Here is a 20,524-nt window from a genome sequence, read left to right as displayed (position 1 = left end):
GAGAGAAACGTTGTGTATGGGCAGATTAAGAAAGAACATCTGAAATAAGCTTTCTCTTTCCCATTAAACCCTAGAATCCATGTGACCTTGAGTGAATTCATGCTCCTCCCTCCCTTCAGAGGGGAGGGGATGCTCAGTGCCATTATTGGTGTGGGGTGTTGTCTATTTGTTTTAAAAGATTTTTCTGTTAATTTTAATATTCCTTTGACTTTATTCGTTACCCTGAGTACATTTCAGTAAAGTTGGATCTACTTATTCTGGGAATAATAAGTAATAAAGAATTTTTTTATAGACCATTTCCAAGTTGAACATCTGGAAATAAGATGGCATCTGTTATCAGGTTATCTAGACAGGTATATGCATGTGAGGGATTATGTGTGTGTATAGCCTTTGAAATGGATTCAAACAATGGATTATTGACATATGCATGTAGTACTTTATATACATAGACACATAGATATCTATGTGTATATACAGATATAGACAAAATTATTTTCAGTTGCCATCTGGTAATAACTTGGCATATGTTATAATCTTAAATAGCTGTAACAATATCTATTTTATGTATATATGCAGCTATACAAAGTTATGAATATATGTCTATAAGTTTTAGATAACTTACTTCCAGTTGGCATTTATTATATATTGCATACATATGTGCGTGGATAGATACATGTGCACATAGCATATTTATGGTTAGAAATATATATGCTCAGTAACATATAAAGTCTCTTTTTTTTCAGTTGGAATCCAGAATAAGCTAACATTTTATTCTATCAACCAAGATACACAGAAAGTATATATGCATAAGAGAAAATGTGTCACTTTTCTCTAAGAAAACCCAAAAGTCATATGGGTTGCCTGAAGTGACATAAATCTATATTTATTACTAGCAAATCAATAGTTTCAGTGTTTATCTTCTAAAGTAGCATAGAGTCTAGTGGGCACTACAGATTCAGGGAAGAGCCCAGGAATCATATCTTTCAGTGGTATAACAGCCTTAATCTGGCGGCAAGATAAAGTAGACCATCAGAATTTGCAGAACTCTGAGAAGAGCTGTTTCGGGTCTTGCTAGATTCTTGCTTAATTCAGCATTTTCATTTTACACTTGATCTTAGCCAAAAGGTCAAGAAGTGATAGCATTTCCACTCTAAACTATATGTTGACATGGTACTTGTTTCCCAGCTCCTGTTTGGAGCTGGGTCCCAGGAGATGGGGAGAGCTGGGGAGAAGCTGCTCAGATGTGGTGCTCAGAAAGGGTCAGACACTCACCATATGCTGTCACTGCCTTTGTCCATGGGCTCTCCTCTGGGGTCATAGTACACATCCACGCTGAGGTTTTTGTCTGTGTCATGAGCTGAGTTGAAGTTGGTGATAACTCGGGAGGGAATCCCAAAACACCGCAGCACTGCAAATCAAGGGTAGTCTGAGGACTCGGGGTGCAGTGGAGATGGTACCTTGGAGTACCTCACTGCTGCCCACCCAGGAAAGGCACATCACACCCAGAGTACCTGTGTTGAGGGTCCCAGCGAAGACCCAGCACTGGCCATATCGGACTGCCCTGAAGCCAGAAATTTGCCACTTCTTGAGGATCTCCACGCTGCCATTCCAGTGCCTTGGGTCCTGGCCACTTCCATAGTCACCGCTCCAGTTCCCAGCAACCACACCATAGTCATCACTGTTATTGATCTGGGCAGGAAAAAAACCCCAAAGAAATCAGCACAGAGAGTGACATGCAGAGTTCAGGGGACAAGATAAGGAGACAAGGAAGGAAGCCAGGGAGCCTCCTTCAAGTGGATTTTGTCTTTCTGGGTGATTTGGATGATAATTGTGATAATGATCCCCCTAGGAGTATCAAGCAGTATATGAATTTAAAAGTGCTTTCCTTAACAGGCCATGTTTGCCCCTAATTCACATATCATTCCCAGCTCACAGGGAAAACTGAGGCTCCGTGGCTTGTCAGTGGTGAGGGACGGGCAGAATATCAGCCTGCAGGCAACTTCTGGCCAAAACTCATGGGTTACTGCTGCTGCCTGACTTGGGAGTCCATGGTTTGAAGCTCTCTTTTGGTGTCCTGGTCTTCTAAAAAGATCACTTTAGAACTTTAGCAACTAACTTCTTCTTGGAAAGAATAAAGATGGACTGTTGCTTTTCATTCATTCATTCATTTATTCATTCCCTCAACTTAAGGCATGATTCTTGTATAAGTAACACAACCATGATGCAGTATGAAAAGAGCACTGGACTAGCAATCAAAAGATCTGAGTTTCTTAGTCTGAGTCTTTTATAGACTCATATTGAAATATTTAGGGATGAAATGATATAATGTCTGGGATTTATTAAACAGTCTTTGGAGGAAGGGACAGAGATGAAACAAGACTGGCCTTGAGTGGGTAATGACTGAAGCCAGTGATGGGTACATAAGAGTTCATTTTACTTTTTCCTCTACTTTAGTGAAAGTCTGAACTTTTCCATGATAAAAAGTTAAAAGAGAATGAAAAAAGGAGAAACCTCAGAGAAAAACAAATATCGTATATTATCGCTTATATGTGCAATCTAGAAAAATGGTACAGATGAACTTATTTGCAAAACAGAAATAGAGACACAGATGTACAGAACAAATGTGTGGTTACCAAGGGGGGAAAGGGAGTGGTGGGATGAATTGGGAGATTGGGATTGACATATATACACTACTATGTATAAAACAGGTAACTAATAAGAACCTGCTGTATAGCACAGGGAACTCCACTTTGTTATACAGTAGAAAATAACACAACACTGTAAAACAACTATACCCCAATTAAAAAAAAATTTTTAATAAAGTAAAATCAAATAGATAACTAATGAGAACCTACTGTATAGCACAGGGAGCTCTACTCAATGCTCTGTGGTGACCTAAATGGGAAGGAAATCTAAAAAAGAGAGGATATATGTATACGTATAACTGATTCACTTTGCTGTACAGCAGAAACTAACATAACATTGTAAAGCAACCCTACTCCAATAAAAAATTTAAAAAAAGAAGAAGAAGAAGAAACCCGAGTTGCAAGCCCAGCCTGGCTGCTTGTCAGCTGGGTGACTGCTTGCGGGGGAGTCGATTCACCTCTCTGGGCCTTCATTCTTTACCTTCCAACACAGGGAACTTTAGAAACAAGTACTCCCTCAGCTGTGTTCCAGCAGCCAAGTTTTCAGAGTTTATGAAACTTTGACTAGCATTTATCCCAACCTTACAGTGAGAACGGCTCCCTCTCTCTGTGGGGGCCACAAGGGCAAGGCCTATGAGGATGAACAGTCTGGAAATGGAAGGATCCTTGCCCAGGACAGGCTGACCCAGCCCTCCACGGTCCCTCTGTGTGGTGGGTGAGCACCACAGCCTCTCCAGGATGGTCTGGGCTGGAATAGCAGGATGGGGCCAGATGGGACTCCTTCAAGAGGGAAGATTGCACAGACCATCCCCATCTCCTGAGTCACAGGTGCACCAGCCTCCAAAGTGGTAATCAGCAGAGTCATCTCTGACTGAAAGCCAAGGTTTCAAAGCCCCACACAGGCCATAATTAGCTCGTGGCCCAGCCCAACCAGGAGGGCTGGAGAGAGAATGGGGAGGTACCGCTGAGGCACCCAGCTCTCAGATCAAGTGGCTTGTCTGGAGGGCAGGGGTGAGTCAGCAGCTACTGGAGCCAGCTGCCTCCCCTCCCCTCTCCTGAGCTGAGGAGGCTCAGCTTCCTAAAGTGCCTGAATCCAGCTTCCCTCGACCTTGGCGTTGGGTTTAATCCACCCCCTCCTGGGCCGCTTGGTTTTTGAGGTTGGGTCCAGGCCCCACTCCCTCTCTGCACTCTTCCCAGCTGCCTTGGTCCCCACCATTTCCTCAGCACCTCCACATTGCCTGGGCCTCCCCACAGCTGTCCTGTGAAGTTTGGGTTAAAAAGTAACCCAAAGCTGTCTGATGACCCCCGATATCTATCATGCAGTCAGAAGGACATTCAAATTTCTAACCATGTAACTAGCTTGTTAGCTTGGATATTCTCCCAACTCAAAAGAGACTTGAAATGCCTAGTCCATTAATCAAAAAAAAAAAAAAAAAAGTTAAAGACACTTCTGAGTAATCATTTAGTTTCAGAGGGTTAAAGTTCAAGAACTCTCTGACTTTTAGCTTTTTACTTTGTAACTTTTGAGCAGGCTATCCCTTGTTTGGATACTTTCTGATGGAGGTGCTCTCTGCACACTGACTACAGAGCAGTGCATTCCTCCAGCATCCAGCTTATGTGTGCCTCTGAGTGCATGTGCGCATGTGTCTGGGGAAGTGGGGACAGGTTTCTCACATGGAGGGACTGGGCAAGTGAAGGAGGCCCTGGGCGGGAAGTTGGAGGCCTTGCTCTGGCCAGACTCACAGGCTGAGGCTGTGAGTGAGTCACTCCAGCCCCCTGGCATCAGTTTCCCCATCTAGACAATGACTGTGTTGGCCTCTGCCCTCCCCGCTGGCACTCGAGCCCTCTGTGCTGAGGATGGGATGAGTCAGAGCAAAGGAGGTTAACGCTTCAGGCTGGCTCAGGAGCTTACCCCCTTTCCCAGGAGCCCCAGGGATGGAGCAAATTCTCAGCTTTGCCTCCTTCTGGTCCTGGCAGACACCCAAAGATCAAATCCTTCATCATTGGAGGAAGGCCTCACAGTACAGTGGAAAGGGCTTTGGAGCCAGGCAGCCTGGGTCCAGCTCTGCCTTTGCCACTCACTCACTGCGTGTCTCAGGAATGTTCTTTAACGTAGAGGCTCCACGTGTGCGAAATGGGGATGGTAACAGCCACAGCTATATTTTGTGAGATGTCAACCAACGCTATAAGTGGTTGTGCCTAACCCAGAGCTGGGTTTGATATACAGGAATAACTAGTTATTATGGTTTTCTCATCACTCACCATTGCACTCAGCACCCGGCCAACATACTGGGGGTCGTCTCTGCGGGCCACATCAGTAGCAGGGTCACGGCGAAAATTCAGACTATTATCCAGCAGAGAGAGGCAAATGTCCAGAATGCCTTCTTCAAACTGTTCAAAATGGGACCATATGTTACAATGAAAGAAATGACAAGTAGTATCAGCTTATAGAAGGCACGGGGGCTACACTGGTAAGAACCATGGGCTCTGCCCAGATCCTTCCACTCCGCTGCCTCCAGAGCTGAGAGAATCTGAGGAGCAACCACCCAACTTGTGCTTTAACCCTGCAAACTCATCCAGAGCTCTTGCTATACACAAGGCCTTGCACTGAGGTCCCTAAAGTTAATGGCACTCCCTCACTGTTATGAACGTGAGAGCAATCACTTGGCCTGTCTGGGCCTCAATTTGTCCACCTTTATAACAGGGGATCAGACTGAGCTCATCTCAAAGTTTCCATCTAGATCTGACATTGATCTTGAGCATATTACTCAGACTTTGGGGGAACTGATTAAGAAGATAAAATGTCTCATTAAATTGGAATTTGAAGGCATTTTCACAAAATAAGTCTTATTTTTGTCATTGCTTCTCAAATGGAGAAGGCCAAGCTCTTTCTTGCCTTAGGGTCTTTGCATGTGCAGTTCCTTCTACCTCCACTGCTCTTCCCCAAGAGATCTATCTGGCTCCTTTGCCTCCTTTAGGTTTCTGATCAAAAGCTCTTCCCTAAGAGAGGCTCACCCAGATCTCGCCCTTCAAAAATATCTTCCCTTCCATCCCCGGGTGCACCTTATGCCCTTACCCACCCCACCCCACTTTCTTTTTGAATGAAATTTAACACAGAACCCAACATATAAAACTCAATATATAAAATATATGGCAGATGTGCTCTGGTTGACTACAGAATGGGGTCTGGACGTGGCAGAGAATGCACCTGTCCACCCCCTGCTGGACATGCAAGGTACCTCACCCAAGGCACTTCGTTGTAATGTCTTCATTTATCTACTGGAAAAAAGAAAAGGTGGAGGGAATCTCTGGATGTTTTTTAGGCTGAGCAAACCTGGGAACTCTGTGGACTCAGATGTCATACTAATGAAGGACCTTTGAAAGGTCGAATGCACACACCAAGGAAGCTTCCTCACATTCTTACCTAGAATGAATAACAGAAACTACTTTATTGTCCCAAGTGTCTCTAATGGGCCTTATCCTCATTTGTGCATCATGGTACCAATAACACTTCATTGCATCAATTTAGTTATGTGTCTGTTTTGCCCACTAGATTGTGACCTCCTCCAAGACAGGAAATCTGTCTTATCCATCTCCTGTATCCATAGTGTGCAGCTTGGGGCCTGGCGCATAGTAGGTCATCAGTAAATGCCTTCTGAATGGATGAATGAACAGAAGGCAGGCGAATGGACAGATTTGGGAACTTCCGCCTATCTGTGGGACCAGCGGCTGAGCTTCTTGGGTATAATAGGGACATTACCACCAGGCTTTATGATCTTTTTACCTGTCCATAGTTCCAGCCAATCATGCCAATGTAACTTGGTCTTCCCATGAAGATGACGCCAGCATCTTCCTGAACATACTCCTCCCTCTCATCACAGTTACTCATAAAGACACTATCGGCTGTTTGACACAAAAAGCAGATATTAGGGGTTATAGAGAGGACTATAGAGACCAGTCATCCTCTCAGTCCTGAGTAACCTCCTGGGGGCTGGAGCAAGCCCTACCTGCAACCCTTCACCCAACCTCCACTGAGGAGTGAAGCCTTGGGCTATAATGTTTCCACTTCATATTATGGGAACTATGAGCTTGAAAAAAGAAGCTGGGATGACCTGAGAATCTGAAAATGAGACCCCTGGGAATGAAACACTTGCTTCTTCAGGCACAAGCTATCTCCACGCTGCAGAATTGTGCTGTGGTCATTACACCATACTATACAGTTTTCAAAAGCTCATGAGATCCCTGCAATAGCTCCAAAAATATCACGATGTCCATTTAATGGTTAGGAATTTGATGCTTAGAAGGGTAGAGTGACTGCCAGACACACAAAGCTGGTTAAGTGGCAGAGCTGGACTCAAACCCCTGGCTTCTGACTTCTAGCTTCTGTGCTGTTTCCATATTCCACAAACTTTCCCTAATCAAACCTGAGCCCATGAAAAGCATTCCCCCCATCTCCTTTCCATGGGCATCACTTAGCTGATGGCTGGGAGTGTGGGTGGCTAGGTGCCTACCTTGCAACCAGGGGTTAAAGAGCAGTATGAATGTTCCAAGTTTCAGAGTGGTTTCACTGTCCTCGAAGCAGATCCGAACACTCAGCGTGTACCTTCCTATGGGTGCATTGGCAGGACTGAGGATGGAGATGCTCAAAACATTGTTCCTGTCGTACAGAAGTTGTGCACCCCAGCCAATGCCACTTATCCTGTTGCGGAGTGAAAACACAGCCTTTGTCTTGGCCGACTCTGAGGGGTAAGGCCCTGTAAAAGAAGGCATAGGACAATGGAAACCAAGTAGTGTTGGCCAGACTGTGGGGAGAAACCAGATTCCAATATAACTGCCGGGGCCCTTTGGGAGACATCATATAATGAAGCATTGTGTTATGGCGCTGGAAGCAGCTGGAGAGACCACGTGGGCCAAATCCCTCTTGATGTGAAGACTGTGACCCTCAGACTCAGAGACAGGCAGAAACTTGCTCAAGGTCACACCAAGTCAATGGTAGAGCTGGGCTAAAGCCCGGGGCCACCACCACCACCATCCCTTGGATGCACAGCCCCAAGGTCTACTCAGATGTGTGTTGGCTGGGGGAGCAGGGAGCAGGTACCTGTGGAAGCTGTGAATGTCACATGTCCGTTATAGCCGAGACTTCGGCATAAGGTCAATGATATGCAGAAGAGTTGGCCTCTCCGCACGATAAGCTCCTGGCTGAAGAACTTGTCTGTGTGATGTTCCTGCTCATTTCTGGTTATCTGCCAGTTGACACTCTGGAGTTCTAAAGCCATGAGACAGAAAAGAAGACTTGAGATCCTCAGAGGCAAGGGATGGTGGTGTGGGGGAAAAAGTGTAAGTTACCAAAGAGACTGCTTTTGGACAGGGCTCACTGGGGAAGAATCTTCTAGGAAGAATCACATTAAAATGCAAGCATAGCAAGCACTTTACAACCTATTCCCATCTGCCTTTTCAGGCTGCAGAAGCTCTGCACACACTAGTCCCACTTCCCCCTCCACCTGGCCGACTGTCACTCAGCTCTCAAAGAAGTAGATTCACCCAACCAGCCAGAATTGAGTAACCAATTCTGTCCACTTTATCTTCCTTCCTTTGTGGATGGGGGCTCATGTAGAACTGGGAGGACGCTACTTCTCTCGAATCCACCACCCTGGTTTGGCTTCCTTGCTTTTCCCTTTGTGTCTTCCCAGATACCAGGTGTCTTCTATCACTCCAACACCCAGCAAACGTTTAGCTGTGTGATCTGTACTTTATATATGCAACACCTCGGTGTTGGCCTGGGCATCTGATGCTGAGGAGGATTGTGTAACCCTGACAAGCATTTCGAGGCTGGAGATTGGGCAATCACTGGCCTGGAAGGTCTTTCAAATGCTCACTGGCAAGAGTGGTCTAAGGCCATGAGATCCCTGGATAAGACCCTGAGGACTAACACTTCAAAATCCACCTCCAAACTTCTCAGGTGATTGTGGAGGTGAGGGAGCTAAGCTGAGAAGGGTTTCAGAGAAGAAAGATTCCAGGAGATATGAGGAGTTTAGCCGATTTAAACCTTTTGAGGTATTTAATTCCTTTGAGTTACATTTGAGATGTTCACCACCCATTCTTCTGCAAATGAAAGTGGTCTCTGTCTTTATGATGTGGCCATGGCTATGATGGGAGTGGAGTAGCCCATCCTAGCACCAGGCACAACTCTTCTTTATAGGTGTCTGTCTGTGTTCATCAGAATGTGCCTTCTTAAACTTTATATTCTGATGCCTAACACATTGCTTGACTGTATTAGGACAGTTAGACAAACAACTGAGGGAATAAATGAACAAACAAACATAAAACTAATGTCATGCAATGACTATCATGACTAGAGCTCTAAATTTAGTCTATAAGGAAAGGTCTATATGGGGTATTCATTCAATAAACATATAGAGAATACGTATTATTTACAGGACACTATGTAAAGCACAATGTTGGGGGTGTGAAAATGTATGAAAAGTAGTTTGAATCCTCAAAGAGCTTCAGGAGTGCATAAGACAACATGTCAGAATGAATGGTGGAATGAGGTAAATCCAATCTCCCCCCAAAAAGGTGTCTAGATGTAGGTAAGAATCGCTTTCAGTTATAGGCATCAGAAAAAATTCATTGAAAATGCTGGGCCTTGAAGGAAGAGAGAATTTTGTCAGGTGCATTCCAGACAACAGGCAGAGAGGCCCAAGGCCCAGGAGAGCAGGTGTCTCATTTGGCTAGAGCAGAGGCTTTCCACAGAGGAGAAAGGGGAGGCAGGGAGGGTGTGGCTCCAGGGCAGGCCTGGGGCTGGGGGCTCCCATCCAAGCAACTCCGGAGACGGGCAGAGGCTCGTAAGAGACACTCTCTTGAGTGGGACGCAGACTCTGGGTGATGAGCCAAAGGCTGCTGCTGAAGCGGGGCTCAGGAGGTGATCTCACCTCCACTTGGAGTACTAAAGATTCATTCATTCAAATGCCCACTTGTTCATTCATTCATTGAACAAATGGTTATTGAAAGAATAAATTAAGTTTTTTTTTTACTCAGGGAAACTAAAACATTCATGCAATCAAAAATATCTATTGAATGAAGGGCAAGGCAAAGGGAGGGAAGGTGGGACAGAAGAAGATGAATGCTCCTGTGTGTAGACATTGAATGGTGACAGCTCAGAGCTCAGGCACCCTCTGGCAAACATCAAGCTCTACATGACTTGCAGAGAGCTGGTTTGCTAAAAGCTAGGACTCTTTAGGGCAACGTCCCCACCTTTTAAACCCCTGCCTCTTATGAACTGTGCTCACTGCCTTCTGTGCATGGGATTTGGTAGAGCTTTACTCACTGTCCCGTTTTAGAAAAAAGAAGAGCTCTTAGAGATGTGTGGTCTGAGGTCACACAAGCCTCCCCGGAGATTCTTCCCCACTCCCAAACCCTAAAGGATATTCCCCAGGAGAAGCTTATTATTCTTGACCATGGACTCTTCGAGAGCAGCAATTATGTCCCCAGACAGCCCTCAGTCAAGAACAGGGGTGAGGAAAGAGGGGTGGCAGGGATTCCCATCTATAGCCAGCTTCTGCCTTCCCTCCGACAGGCCCACCTCCTTCTTTGCTGTGCCAAGGGTTATGCACTGTTTGCTATACTTGTGCCAATAACGGAGGCGTCTCCACAAACAACAAGGGTTGGCGAGGACGTGGAGGAAAGGGAGCCTTCCTACACTGTTGGTTTGGAATGTAAATTGGTGCAGCCACTATGGAGAACAGTACGGAGGTTCCTCAAAAACCCAAAATAGAGTTACCATATGATCCAGCAACTCCACTCTTGGGTGTATATTTAAAGAATACAAAAATACTAACTCAAAAAGATACATGAACCCCAATATTCACAGCAGCATTATTTACAATAAAAAGATACAGAAGCAACCTAAATGTTCATCAACAGATGAATAAATAAGGAAGATGTGGTATATATATACAGTGGAATACTACTCAGCCATAAAAAGGAATGAAATATGCAACAACATGGATGGACCTGAAGGGTATTATGTTTAGTGAAATAAGTCAGATAGAAGAAGACAAATACTGTATATTATCACTTATATGTGGAATCTAAAATAAAAGATGAAACAAATGAATATAACAAAACAGAAACAGATTTACAGATAGAGGGAACAAACTATAGTTACCAGTCAGAGGTGGGGGGGACAAGAAAGAGTTAGGGGATTAAGAGGTACAAAGTAATATGTGTAAAATGAATACATTACAAGGATAGACTGTATAACACAGGAAATACAGCCAATATTTTATAGTAACTTTAAATGGAATATAATTTATAAAAATATTGAATCACTATGTTATATAAATGAAACTAATACAATATTGTAAATCAACTACACTTCAACTTAAAAAAGAATTTGTATGAAAAAAAGATGAATCAACATGCAAAAATACACGCAGCCAGTTTACATAGGTTTGCTTAAGTCTTGAAAAATAAAACAATTCTAACTATCAAAAAAATAGTAGCGATGTCTCCCTTTCATGCCAGAATGCAGGGGCTTGTCTGCCGGGAAAATGATGAAGAAGACTGAGCTCCAGGGTGCCTTGGCTGCAGGGACACCGAAAGGAGATGAAGGGCACTTTGCGTGCACTAGGTGAAGTCCTGGGGTGACTGAGATGGTCATCTCTGCCTCTCCCAGCGTGAGCCCTGGCATGAAGGAGTCTTGCTCCTTCACGGGGTGCTCGTGGGACATACAAGGCTTCTCTGAGCTGGAGGGTGAGGAAGAGCATGACACATTTGTCATCAGTCTCCTATGTGTCGACTGCTCTTAAGAGTACACAGAGCACCCCTTCAGGGGCGGGGAGGAGGGGCACCTGAGCCCTTACTGCCGGAAGGGCATCGTGTGTAACCTCTGTGGCAAACGAGGACACGCCTTTGCCCAGTGTCCCAAAGCGGTTCACAATTCTGTGGCAGCTCAGCTAACCGATGTGGCCGGGCACTGAATACCCGCCTGCCTGCTAGGGTGAACACAGAGCCAGCTTACCCCTCTTAAGTGCCAAACCCTTTTTTTAAAACCATTTTTTATCGTTTTTGAAGGAGATCAATGTTTGTTGAATTGAGAACACTGTTGACCCTGGCTTCTGTCAGGGTGTCTATCTTTTGCAGCTCATCCCGTCCCCTTTTAATTTGCTGCTTCTAATCTCTGTGGTCTGAGAATTTGTGAAACCAGTGTTGTTAGAAGTGTATGTAACCTGAGTCAATAGGCTCTGAATGGTGGCCAAGGACCTCTCTTACGGCATTAAAATGCATGGACTTTGTGACAGCGCTTTCAGTGGCTCAGAAGCCATTCTTCACAGAATCATGGAATCTAGAATTTTCCCGCTGGAAAAGACCTAAAAATTGGTCTAGACCAATCCCCTTGTATTCCAACAGATGAAACAGGACCAGAGAGGTTAAATGACTGGGTCAAAATCACATAGCTGTCTGGTGCCAGAGCTAGCCTAGAGTAGAGTTCCCTGAACCCAAGCCCGGTGCTCATTCCACTACCTCTCACACCTCACAACATTTTCCTCAGCACTTGAGGGCCCAGAAAGTCTGCTCTTTCCAGAATAACGAGCCCAGGGGATGCTAAGAAATCATCTGGGGAAGGAAGCAGAAGCTTTGGCAGGAGCTTCAGAATACTTGGGAGATACGGAAGGGACAAAGGAACATAATCCAGGGTGTACTCACTGCCCCCTGGGGTACCATATCTGGATTAAAGTGGCCCTGCTGCTTTGTGGCCTTCCCCTTCCCCGTTCATTGCTATCAGTGAGAAATAGAGGTGCTCCTGAGTAAGGAAAGGTTTGCATTTGCATCTTAGCCTCAATAGCTAGTGTCCCCAGAGAAGCAGCCGACTGGAGCTCATCTGCAACCTCCGGACTCTCAGGAGAAAAACGGAATTCCAATTGAGCTGTTAACTCTGAAAGGTACTTGGGAAATAGGCCAAGCTAGAGGGCATTGGGTCTACTAAGTGTTATCAAGTTAAAGTTGAAAAGGCAGTACACTGCTTTTCTTTTAATTTTTGTCTTTCCTTTATGTTTTGTTATTTCCTTGTGGCTTAGAATGTAAAATCGATTGTTTAAAGTTTTGTTCTGAATAAATATTTACCTTTTGTATTGCTAAAAAAAACCCCAAAAAACAGTACACAGAGCACTTTACACCTGTCATCGATGAAATCTTACAGAAACTGGAAACTGAGGGGGTGATTAGCAGATACACACTACTATATATAAAATAGATAAACAGCAAGGTCCTACTGTATAGCACAGGGAACTATATTCAATATCTTGTAATAACCTATAATGGAAAATTATATATATATATATATATATATATATATGTATGTATGTATAACCGAATCACTTTGCTGTATACCTGAAACTAACACAACATCGTAGATCAAGTATACTTCAACTAAAAAAAAAAAAGAAAGAAACTGATACCTTATTCGAGGTCATATACCTAATGCTTGGCAGAGCCAGGATTCTGAACCCAGGTCTTACTGACCCTCCCTGTTGCCATGGTCCCCTGTTTTCCACCTGGGAGGGGGACTCTGGCAGGACCTTCAGTTGAGAAGGCACACAGGTGGTGAGGAGCCCTCACTGTGCATTGTCCTCCCTTCTGGCATTTGCATCCTGACACGGAGGAGAGAGTGAGCACCTGGAGGGGGAAATGTGTTCCAAAGGGCATTCTACGTGGGAGGTGAGTAGAAGAGGAGCATCCCTGAATCCTGAGGGGGACGGCGTGTTGAGTGCACGCTCACAAAGCCCCCAGGTGGTTCCTGCCTCCCTCAGTCACCGCCCCACTTGTGAGCCCTAGGATCGTTTCTGCCAGCCCCAAATCAAGGATCTGATGATCCTGTCTGTGGATTATCCAGGGCCTTTGGTCTCCCACCCACCACCCCTTGGCATAGCACTAATCACAGCCAGAGTGTTCTAGAAAGGATAGGGGAGGTGCACAACCATCCAAGTTTCTTCTTGAGTTTACAACTTCATGGATGTTTATGAGCCTCAGAGCTGTTTTTTACACCTGCCTGGATGAAGGGCAGGGATGAAAGGAGCGTGGCTTCGCCCTTACAATTGACTCATCAACACAGACTCAAAAACATCAGAGGGAGAAGCCTTGGAGACCGAGCATCTCCCCACACCCTTATTCTGGCTGTGAGGATGTGGAGGCCCAGGAGGTGGTTTGCCCACTGTGGGATGTTTCTGTACTCTCATCCAGGGCCCATCTCACAATGCCACACAGCCTCCTTGAGTCACTGCTTAACTCTACCATCAGGCCGGGGCCAATTTCCCCAATTTCTTTATCCTGAGACTATCAGTGCCACCAGCACCACTAATGTGGTAGCCACTGACAAATGTCTATCCCAGTATTCACTTGCTTCTTCTTTCTTGGTAATAAAATCCCCCATGTAAGTGGCCAGACTCCCCTGCAGCTGGGAGTCATGTGAATGAGTCCTGGGCAATGACTTGTAGGTATAGTAATGTGTACTAACTTCTAGGAAACCTCTTTTCTTTAAAAAATTGAGGTGAAATTCACCGTTTTAACCATTTAAAGCATACAATTCGGTGGAATTTAGTACATTCACAATGTTGTGCAACCATCACCACTATCTAGTTTCAGAACTTTTTCATCAACCCCAAATATATCCCCCACTCATCTGCAGTCACTCCCCATCCCCCCCTAATTGCAGCCCCTGGCAACCATTAATCTACTTTCTGTTCCCCTGGATTTGCCTATTTTGGTCATTTCATATCAATCGACTCACACATGTATGTAGTCTTTGAGTCTGGTTTTTCACTTAGCATAATGTTTTCAAGGTTTGTCCATGTGGTAGCATTTATCAGTAGCTCATCCCTTCTTTATGGCTGAATAATATTCTACTATGTTTATATACTGTATTTTGTTCATCCATTCATCAGTTGAGGGACATTTGGGTTGTTTCTACTTTTGGGCTCTTGTAGATAGTGCTGCTATGAACATTCATTTGCAAGTATTTGTTTGAATACCTGTTTTCAATCCTTCTGAGGAAACTTCTTTTTCAAAACAGTTGGCAAATGCCCTTAGCCTGCTTACTTCCATCTTCTTCCACCTGCTGCCCGGGGTGTGGGTGTGATGTAGACTCAACTCTAGACCACGCATGCTCTCAGGACATCAGAGTGGGGAACTGCACAGAGCCCAGGTCCCTGGGGATTGTGCAGCTGTCCTCTCCACCAGAAAGGCCTACATCCAGACCTATTGTGTAAGGAAGAAGCAAACTTCTGTCTTGTTTATTTCTCTAAGCCATTGTTATTTGGGGTTCACTGTCATTCACAGCTAAACCTAATTATGTATACCTGATAATGTAACCTCCCCTTGTTCTGTGGTCCACCTTTGGCAGGGGTAACATGAGAAGCACAGAAGAGATTCCAGATTGTGAAAGTGGGCTCACTAGGCAACTGTCTCCATCCTTATCAGCTGGGCTCTGTAATCGAGTCACCTGCAGCAGGTGGGAAGGATGACTTGGTTGCAGGTGTGGGCCTGGGGTTTTCACCTGCTGTTTCTGGGAGGACCACAGAGCGCTGCTGGCAGGTGCCCATCACATAATGATATTCTAGGGGCTGCATCTTCCCCACCTGCCCAGACCCTATTCCCTAGGTCTCTTCTCTAGACTAAGATTTTTTTTTAATCTTACAGATTTCTAGAGTTAATTAGGGCTGAGAGATATATTAAAAATTATCTAGCCAAGTGTCTTCAAGCTTTCTGTTAGAGACTTCATTAATATAGAAATACATTTTGTACATTGTTTACACACATGGGTCTATAATTGACGTAAAGTTTCACAAAACAATACTAACCCTTACTGTGTACAATGCACTGATATTTTCTGCTTTTTTTTTTTAATTTGCTGATCACAATCCACTAAACTGATTTCACAACTTGCTAATGGGTGACAACTGGCAGCTTGAAAAACAGTGATGTGATCCAATATTCCCATATGACAGGTAAGAAAGCTGAGGCACTGGAAGGGGAAGCCATCTGCTGAGGTCACAAGGTAGTTTAGAGGCAGAGCTTGGCTCAGAAACCAGTTCTTAGATCTCGGTCACTGGTGGGCTGTGAGTCATTCCCAACGCCCCCCTCAGCTCCAGGCACCGGGATGTTTCCAGCTCCTGGCAGGACCCCCGCTCGCTGCAGCCCTCGCCACTCTCTTCTTTCTCTCTCTCTAGCCTGTGCTGCGTCCCTTCATCTTTCCCCCACATTCAGACATTTTCAATCCCTGTGCAGCATGGGTGGTACAATTTCTTGGCACCCAGGTCGTGGGGTAATGAGGGTTCCCTGGGTGGCTGAGTGAGGGGCTGGTGAGGATCCCGGGATGAATGAGCCCTGAACCGATGGTCTGAGCAGCCTTGAGCAAGGTCTCAGCATCTCTGTAGAAGGGGACAGTGAAACCAAACATCCTTCCTTGTAGGGTTTTTGTTGGGATCCCACGTGTGCCCACCACGAGGGCCTGGCCCTCTGGCAGGGGGGGATACAAATGCCTTAGGATCCTACACATAATGGCACCAGCAACACAGGATAGAAGAGGGTTTGAGCTTTCTCATGGGCTGCCATTGAGGGCCTCAGAGGCACAGACACTGCTGAGCGTGTGTGAGCATGTGTCCGCATGTGTCCTTTCATAGTTACAAACCCTTCTATGTTGTCATTCTCATTTCACAGATGAGGGACTTGAAAGTGCAGCCAGGTGATGTCACCAGCCAAATATCACTTGCTCAGGCAGAGCCTGGCCCGAGCCCAGACTGGGAGCCGGTGCTGCCTGACCACACGCAATTTCCACACTGCCACCCTGCAGCCAGCTGACGTCGTGGTGGTGGCATGACCTGGGCACGGTTCCAGGAAGTTGCCAGAGAGAAAGGGCCACGCACAGCCTCCTCCCTGCCTTGACATTACGTGGTCAGCATGAGAGGAGAGGAAGGAAGAAGGATTCTGAGCCCCCTTCACTTCCAGAGAGTTTAGGATCTCTTAGACCCTCACTGAGTACAAGGATCATTTGGAGAATTCATATTAACCTAAGCCCCACCACTGACCCATGAAATCAGGATCTCTGCATTACGGACAGCATTGATTTTTTTTCCTTAAACTCTCCTGGTGATTCTAATTCCGAGCCAGAGCCATGACTGAGAATCACTGCCTTAGGCCTACATAGCGTTTACACTAATCAAAGCTCCTTTCCGTGAATTCTCTCCCCTGAGCCACACAGCTGCTCTGGGAGGGAGGCGGGGCGGGGGTGGTGGTGGCAGTCACCATCTCCTGTTTACAAAGGAGGAAAACAGGCTGAGAGAGAGGAGTGCAGACTCCTTCGGAATCCCCCTCAGCCCCTACCAGAGACCTGAGGCCCCTACCAGAGACCTGAGGCCCCTTTCCTTACTTCAGCAATAGGGGAAAGCATTTCCTCACTTCAGCTCACACCCCAGGCCAACATGTGGGCCCTGGGGAAGGAACCATTGCTCCATCTGTGGAGCACAGCCCAGCAGGGTGGAGGCTGAGCCGAGAAGTTATCTGAGGTGAACAGAGCAGCACGGACACGAGCGCGGAGGCTTGGAAATGGGGAAAGAGCCGCTGGCATCCCAGCTCCCAGGAAAGGGTTTCTGTGCAGACCCACAGCCCAGAACGGCATAGGTCCTCTGCAGACTGGGGCTTGAGGCCAGAGAGGGTAAGTCCTGAAGCCAGCACTCTGCCCAGCAAAGCGGCTGGCGGGAAAGCTCACCATCCCAGCGGGACAGGACGTCAGTCCCCAACACAGAGGTTCTGGCCTCCTGCAGGCAGAGATCTGCATCCAGGTTTGAACCTTGGGGACCCTGCCTCTGACCCAGGGCCTCCAAGTGGCTTCAAGGATGGGGAACAATGCTTCCCCTCCACACTGGGCCCAGCGTCTGTGTCCACAGCCTGCATTCCTGTCCGGCGTGGGGCTCTGGCCTCAGTGCATGGCAGGCAGATGGTGCCCGGCCACTCTGTGCAGAAGGCTGCCAGGCCTTCCTCCACCACATCACCCCCCACCCCAGGAGGCAGAATAACCGCACACCCCAGATTCCAACACAAACCTTAACTTGGGAGCGAGACGCAGCCCTCTCAGACCGGCACACTGCGACCCTGATAGTCCCCTGGGTCACACGTGCCCAACCACCCACGTTTCTTTTCCTGTTCCCTCCGCCCAGAGCACTCCTCACCCACAAAACTACTTTTTTTTTTAATAATTAATTAATTTTTTGGGAGGGCTGCTTTGGGTCCTCGTTGCTGCACGTGGGCTTTCTCTAGTTGTGGCGAACGGGGGCTACTCTTCGTTGTGGTCTGTGGGCTTCTCACTGCGGTGCCTTCTCTTGTTGCAGAGCACGGGCTCTAAGTGCACGGGCTTCAGTAGTTGTGGCACGTGGGCCCAGTAGTTGTGGCTTGTGGGCTCTAGAGCACAGGCTCAGTAGTTGCGGCACACGGGTTTAGTTGCTCCACGGCATGTGGGATCTTCCCGGACCAGGGCTTGAATCTGTGTCCCCTGCATTGGCAGGTGGATTCTTAAGCACTGCGCCACCAGGGAAGCCCCCACAAAACTTCTGACTGAGTCCAACTCATCGTCCATACCAAGTGCCACCTGGGTCCCAGGGTCTTTCCTACCCCAAACCATGGCCAAGATTAATCCCCTCCTCCTCTTGCCCCCCTGGCTCTTGCTTGGATTTGTAACATAGCCTAATGACAATCCACCTCGAGCCCCACGAGGGCAGAGACCGCACCTCATGATCTCTGTGCTCCACCACACCTCGTGGCTCTTTCCCTGGGTGTCCAGTAAGTGAACCCGTTCATTCAGGAGCCATTTTCTGAAACCTGCTTGGCTGAGTGACCAAGACAGGCCAGGAACTCAGGTGTGAGAACTTCAAAGGAGTGAAGGTGTTTCCCTGTCTCTCTTTTTAAAAATTTGATTTTCTCTGAACTGACCATCGTCCACATTCCACTGTGACCTTAGAACATCTGGTGGATCCAGAAGTTGAGCCTTAAGAGCTCAACTCCATGAGTCACAGGCACTGACACACTGGGCCCCTCAGGATGTCATGCAGGTCTCCCGGTGGGCAGGTTGCTGTGGGTGCACATGCCCCTGGAGGGTGAGCCTCTGCTGGGGCCCATTGCTCTCTGTCCCTGGGTGCCCTTTCACGGCGAGTGAGCTGTCAGTACTGGAAGGAGCCTGGAAGTCTATCCATTTCAAGCCCTTTGTCTTGAATCGGGAGCCTGAGGCTCAGCGGCAGAAGAGCCTCAGGCTCAAATGAGGAACCAGGTTCAGTACTGCTTCCCTGTGTTGCAGATGTCACCCGCACTCATGGATATGCTCGGCTCTGTTAGTAGGACACAGTGGAAAGGGTGCTGCTAGAACCGAGTCTGGGCCCTGCTATCAACTTTCTGTGGGACCCCGGTAAGTGTCTGTACCTTCCTGGGCCACCATCTCCTCCAGAGGGAGGGAGATGGCCTGGCTGACAGCTGGCATCCCCTCTTGCTAAAGTCTACAGGATCCAAAGCTCCCCTTCTTAGCAACCCAGCACCGCTGCGTGTTCACGGGAGGAAGCTGGGGATATGGGAATGGTCCTTTTTGCTGCCACCCTGTCCTGGTCTTTGTGACTTCTGAAGTAACCAGCATTGCCCTTTTGCATCGTGCTCAGCGATTTCTTGGGCAAACCTTCCTGCAGCCCTAACCACCATTCACAGTATTTTACCGGTTTGACTCTTGCCTTGTTTGGATTTGGTGTAGCTGCCAAACCACTAGGCAGAGCACCCATGACAGGCAATAATTAACCTGCTGCTTAGCAGGGGCGCCATCAAAGCAGAGCCCAGTCCTCAAAGTGACCGCAGAGCCAGAGAACCTGAGCTCCCCAGCAGTGATTTTTCATCCCCTTCCCAGGTGCCGTTGGTAGGAACTGTCCTCGGCACACCTGCCCCCTTCTGCTCCTGGCGGTTCCAGCTCACCAAGTCACTTTCAAAGAGCTTGCTGGTGCTTCTGGATGTGTAATTTACTTAGGAGCATTCCGGCGCTGCCGATGGTTTCTTTTAAATCAACGTACATGCTGTCACTCCCTCCCTCCCTTGTAGCCCTGAGATGCACTTTTCTTTGCCAGAGTGACTGACAGCTGGTAAAACTGCACTGAGAAACACAGAAAGCAGGTACCAGCTGGCTTGAAAAGGCAACGTTAGTCCGTCTGTCTAAGGGGACGTGACCTCCAGCTGCGTTGAAGACCCTGCCCATTATTCAGGACTCCATCCCAAACATGCTCTCTCCCCGGGACCATGCTAGAGGGAATAGGCAGCCAGCCACTGAGAAAGATAACCCTAAGATACCAAGGTCTAGCCTTCAGAGTTCGCAAGGCAGCTGTCCCGAGCTGGACACCCTTGCCTCTCAGTTGGCCCAGAAGCATGGGCGTCCAGCGGGGACTGGCAGAGAAGATTCCATGTACTCACCACTCATGTTTCACCTTCCTCTGTCTCCTCTCTGGGCTCGTCTGGGAATGGCACAGATGGTGTGGGGAGACTGGACACTGGGATCACCTTGCCATTTATAGAAGCCTCTCCTACACACCCCAGTGAGAGTTCTAATGAGGTGGGTGAGGCACCCACCTCATTACAGGTCCTTCCTGTAGTACCTGTAAGCGTTTCACTAACCACATACTTGTCACCCAATGGAAGGTCATGTTGCTTGTGCAAGACCAGCTTGGGGAGAAGAGGGGAGATAAAAAAAATGCAGAGTTTGATTTTATGATTTTTTTTTCAAGATGAACAACTTCCTGGATCGTAGGGTTTAGGAAATGATGTCATGCTTTTCTTGAAGTAGCTTGTCCAGAGCCGACGCTGAG

General features: G+C 47.1%; 1 protein-coding gene across 1 annotated transcript in view; it reads right to left on the bottom strand.

The window, feature by feature from the left end:
* TGM3 (transglutaminase 3) overlaps positions 1-20,169 on the bottom strand; it is a 47,810-nt gene extending 27,641 nt beyond the window's left edge. Inside the window, exons 1-7 of the mRNA XM_079718397.1 lie at positions 20,133-20,169; positions 7,744-7,911; positions 7,157-7,399; positions 6,430-6,548; positions 4,908-5,036; positions 1,512-1,689; positions 1,273-1,408 (exon numbers count right to left, since the gene is read on the bottom strand). Coding sequence (XP_079574523.1) covers positions 1,273-1,408; positions 1,512-1,689; positions 4,908-5,036; positions 6,430-6,548; positions 7,157-7,399; positions 7,744-7,911; positions 20,133-20,139 — 980 coding nt within the window. The 5' untranslated portion in view covers positions 20,140-20,169. The remainder of the gene's footprint in view (positions 1-1,272; positions 1,409-1,511; positions 1,690-4,907; positions 5,037-6,429; positions 6,549-7,156; positions 7,400-7,743; positions 7,912-20,132) is intronic.
* Positions 20,170-20,524: the final 355 nt, after the last annotated feature.

The sequence above is a fragment of the Hyperoodon ampullatus genome, assembly GCF_949752795.1.
Source record: "Hyperoodon ampullatus genome assembly, chromosome: 14".
NCBI lineage: Eukaryota > Metazoa > Chordata > Mammalia > Artiodactyla > Ziphiidae > Hyperoodon > Hyperoodon ampullatus.
Note: the sequence above shows the minus strand (reverse complement) of the source record. Positions and strands in the feature narration are given on the sequence as shown.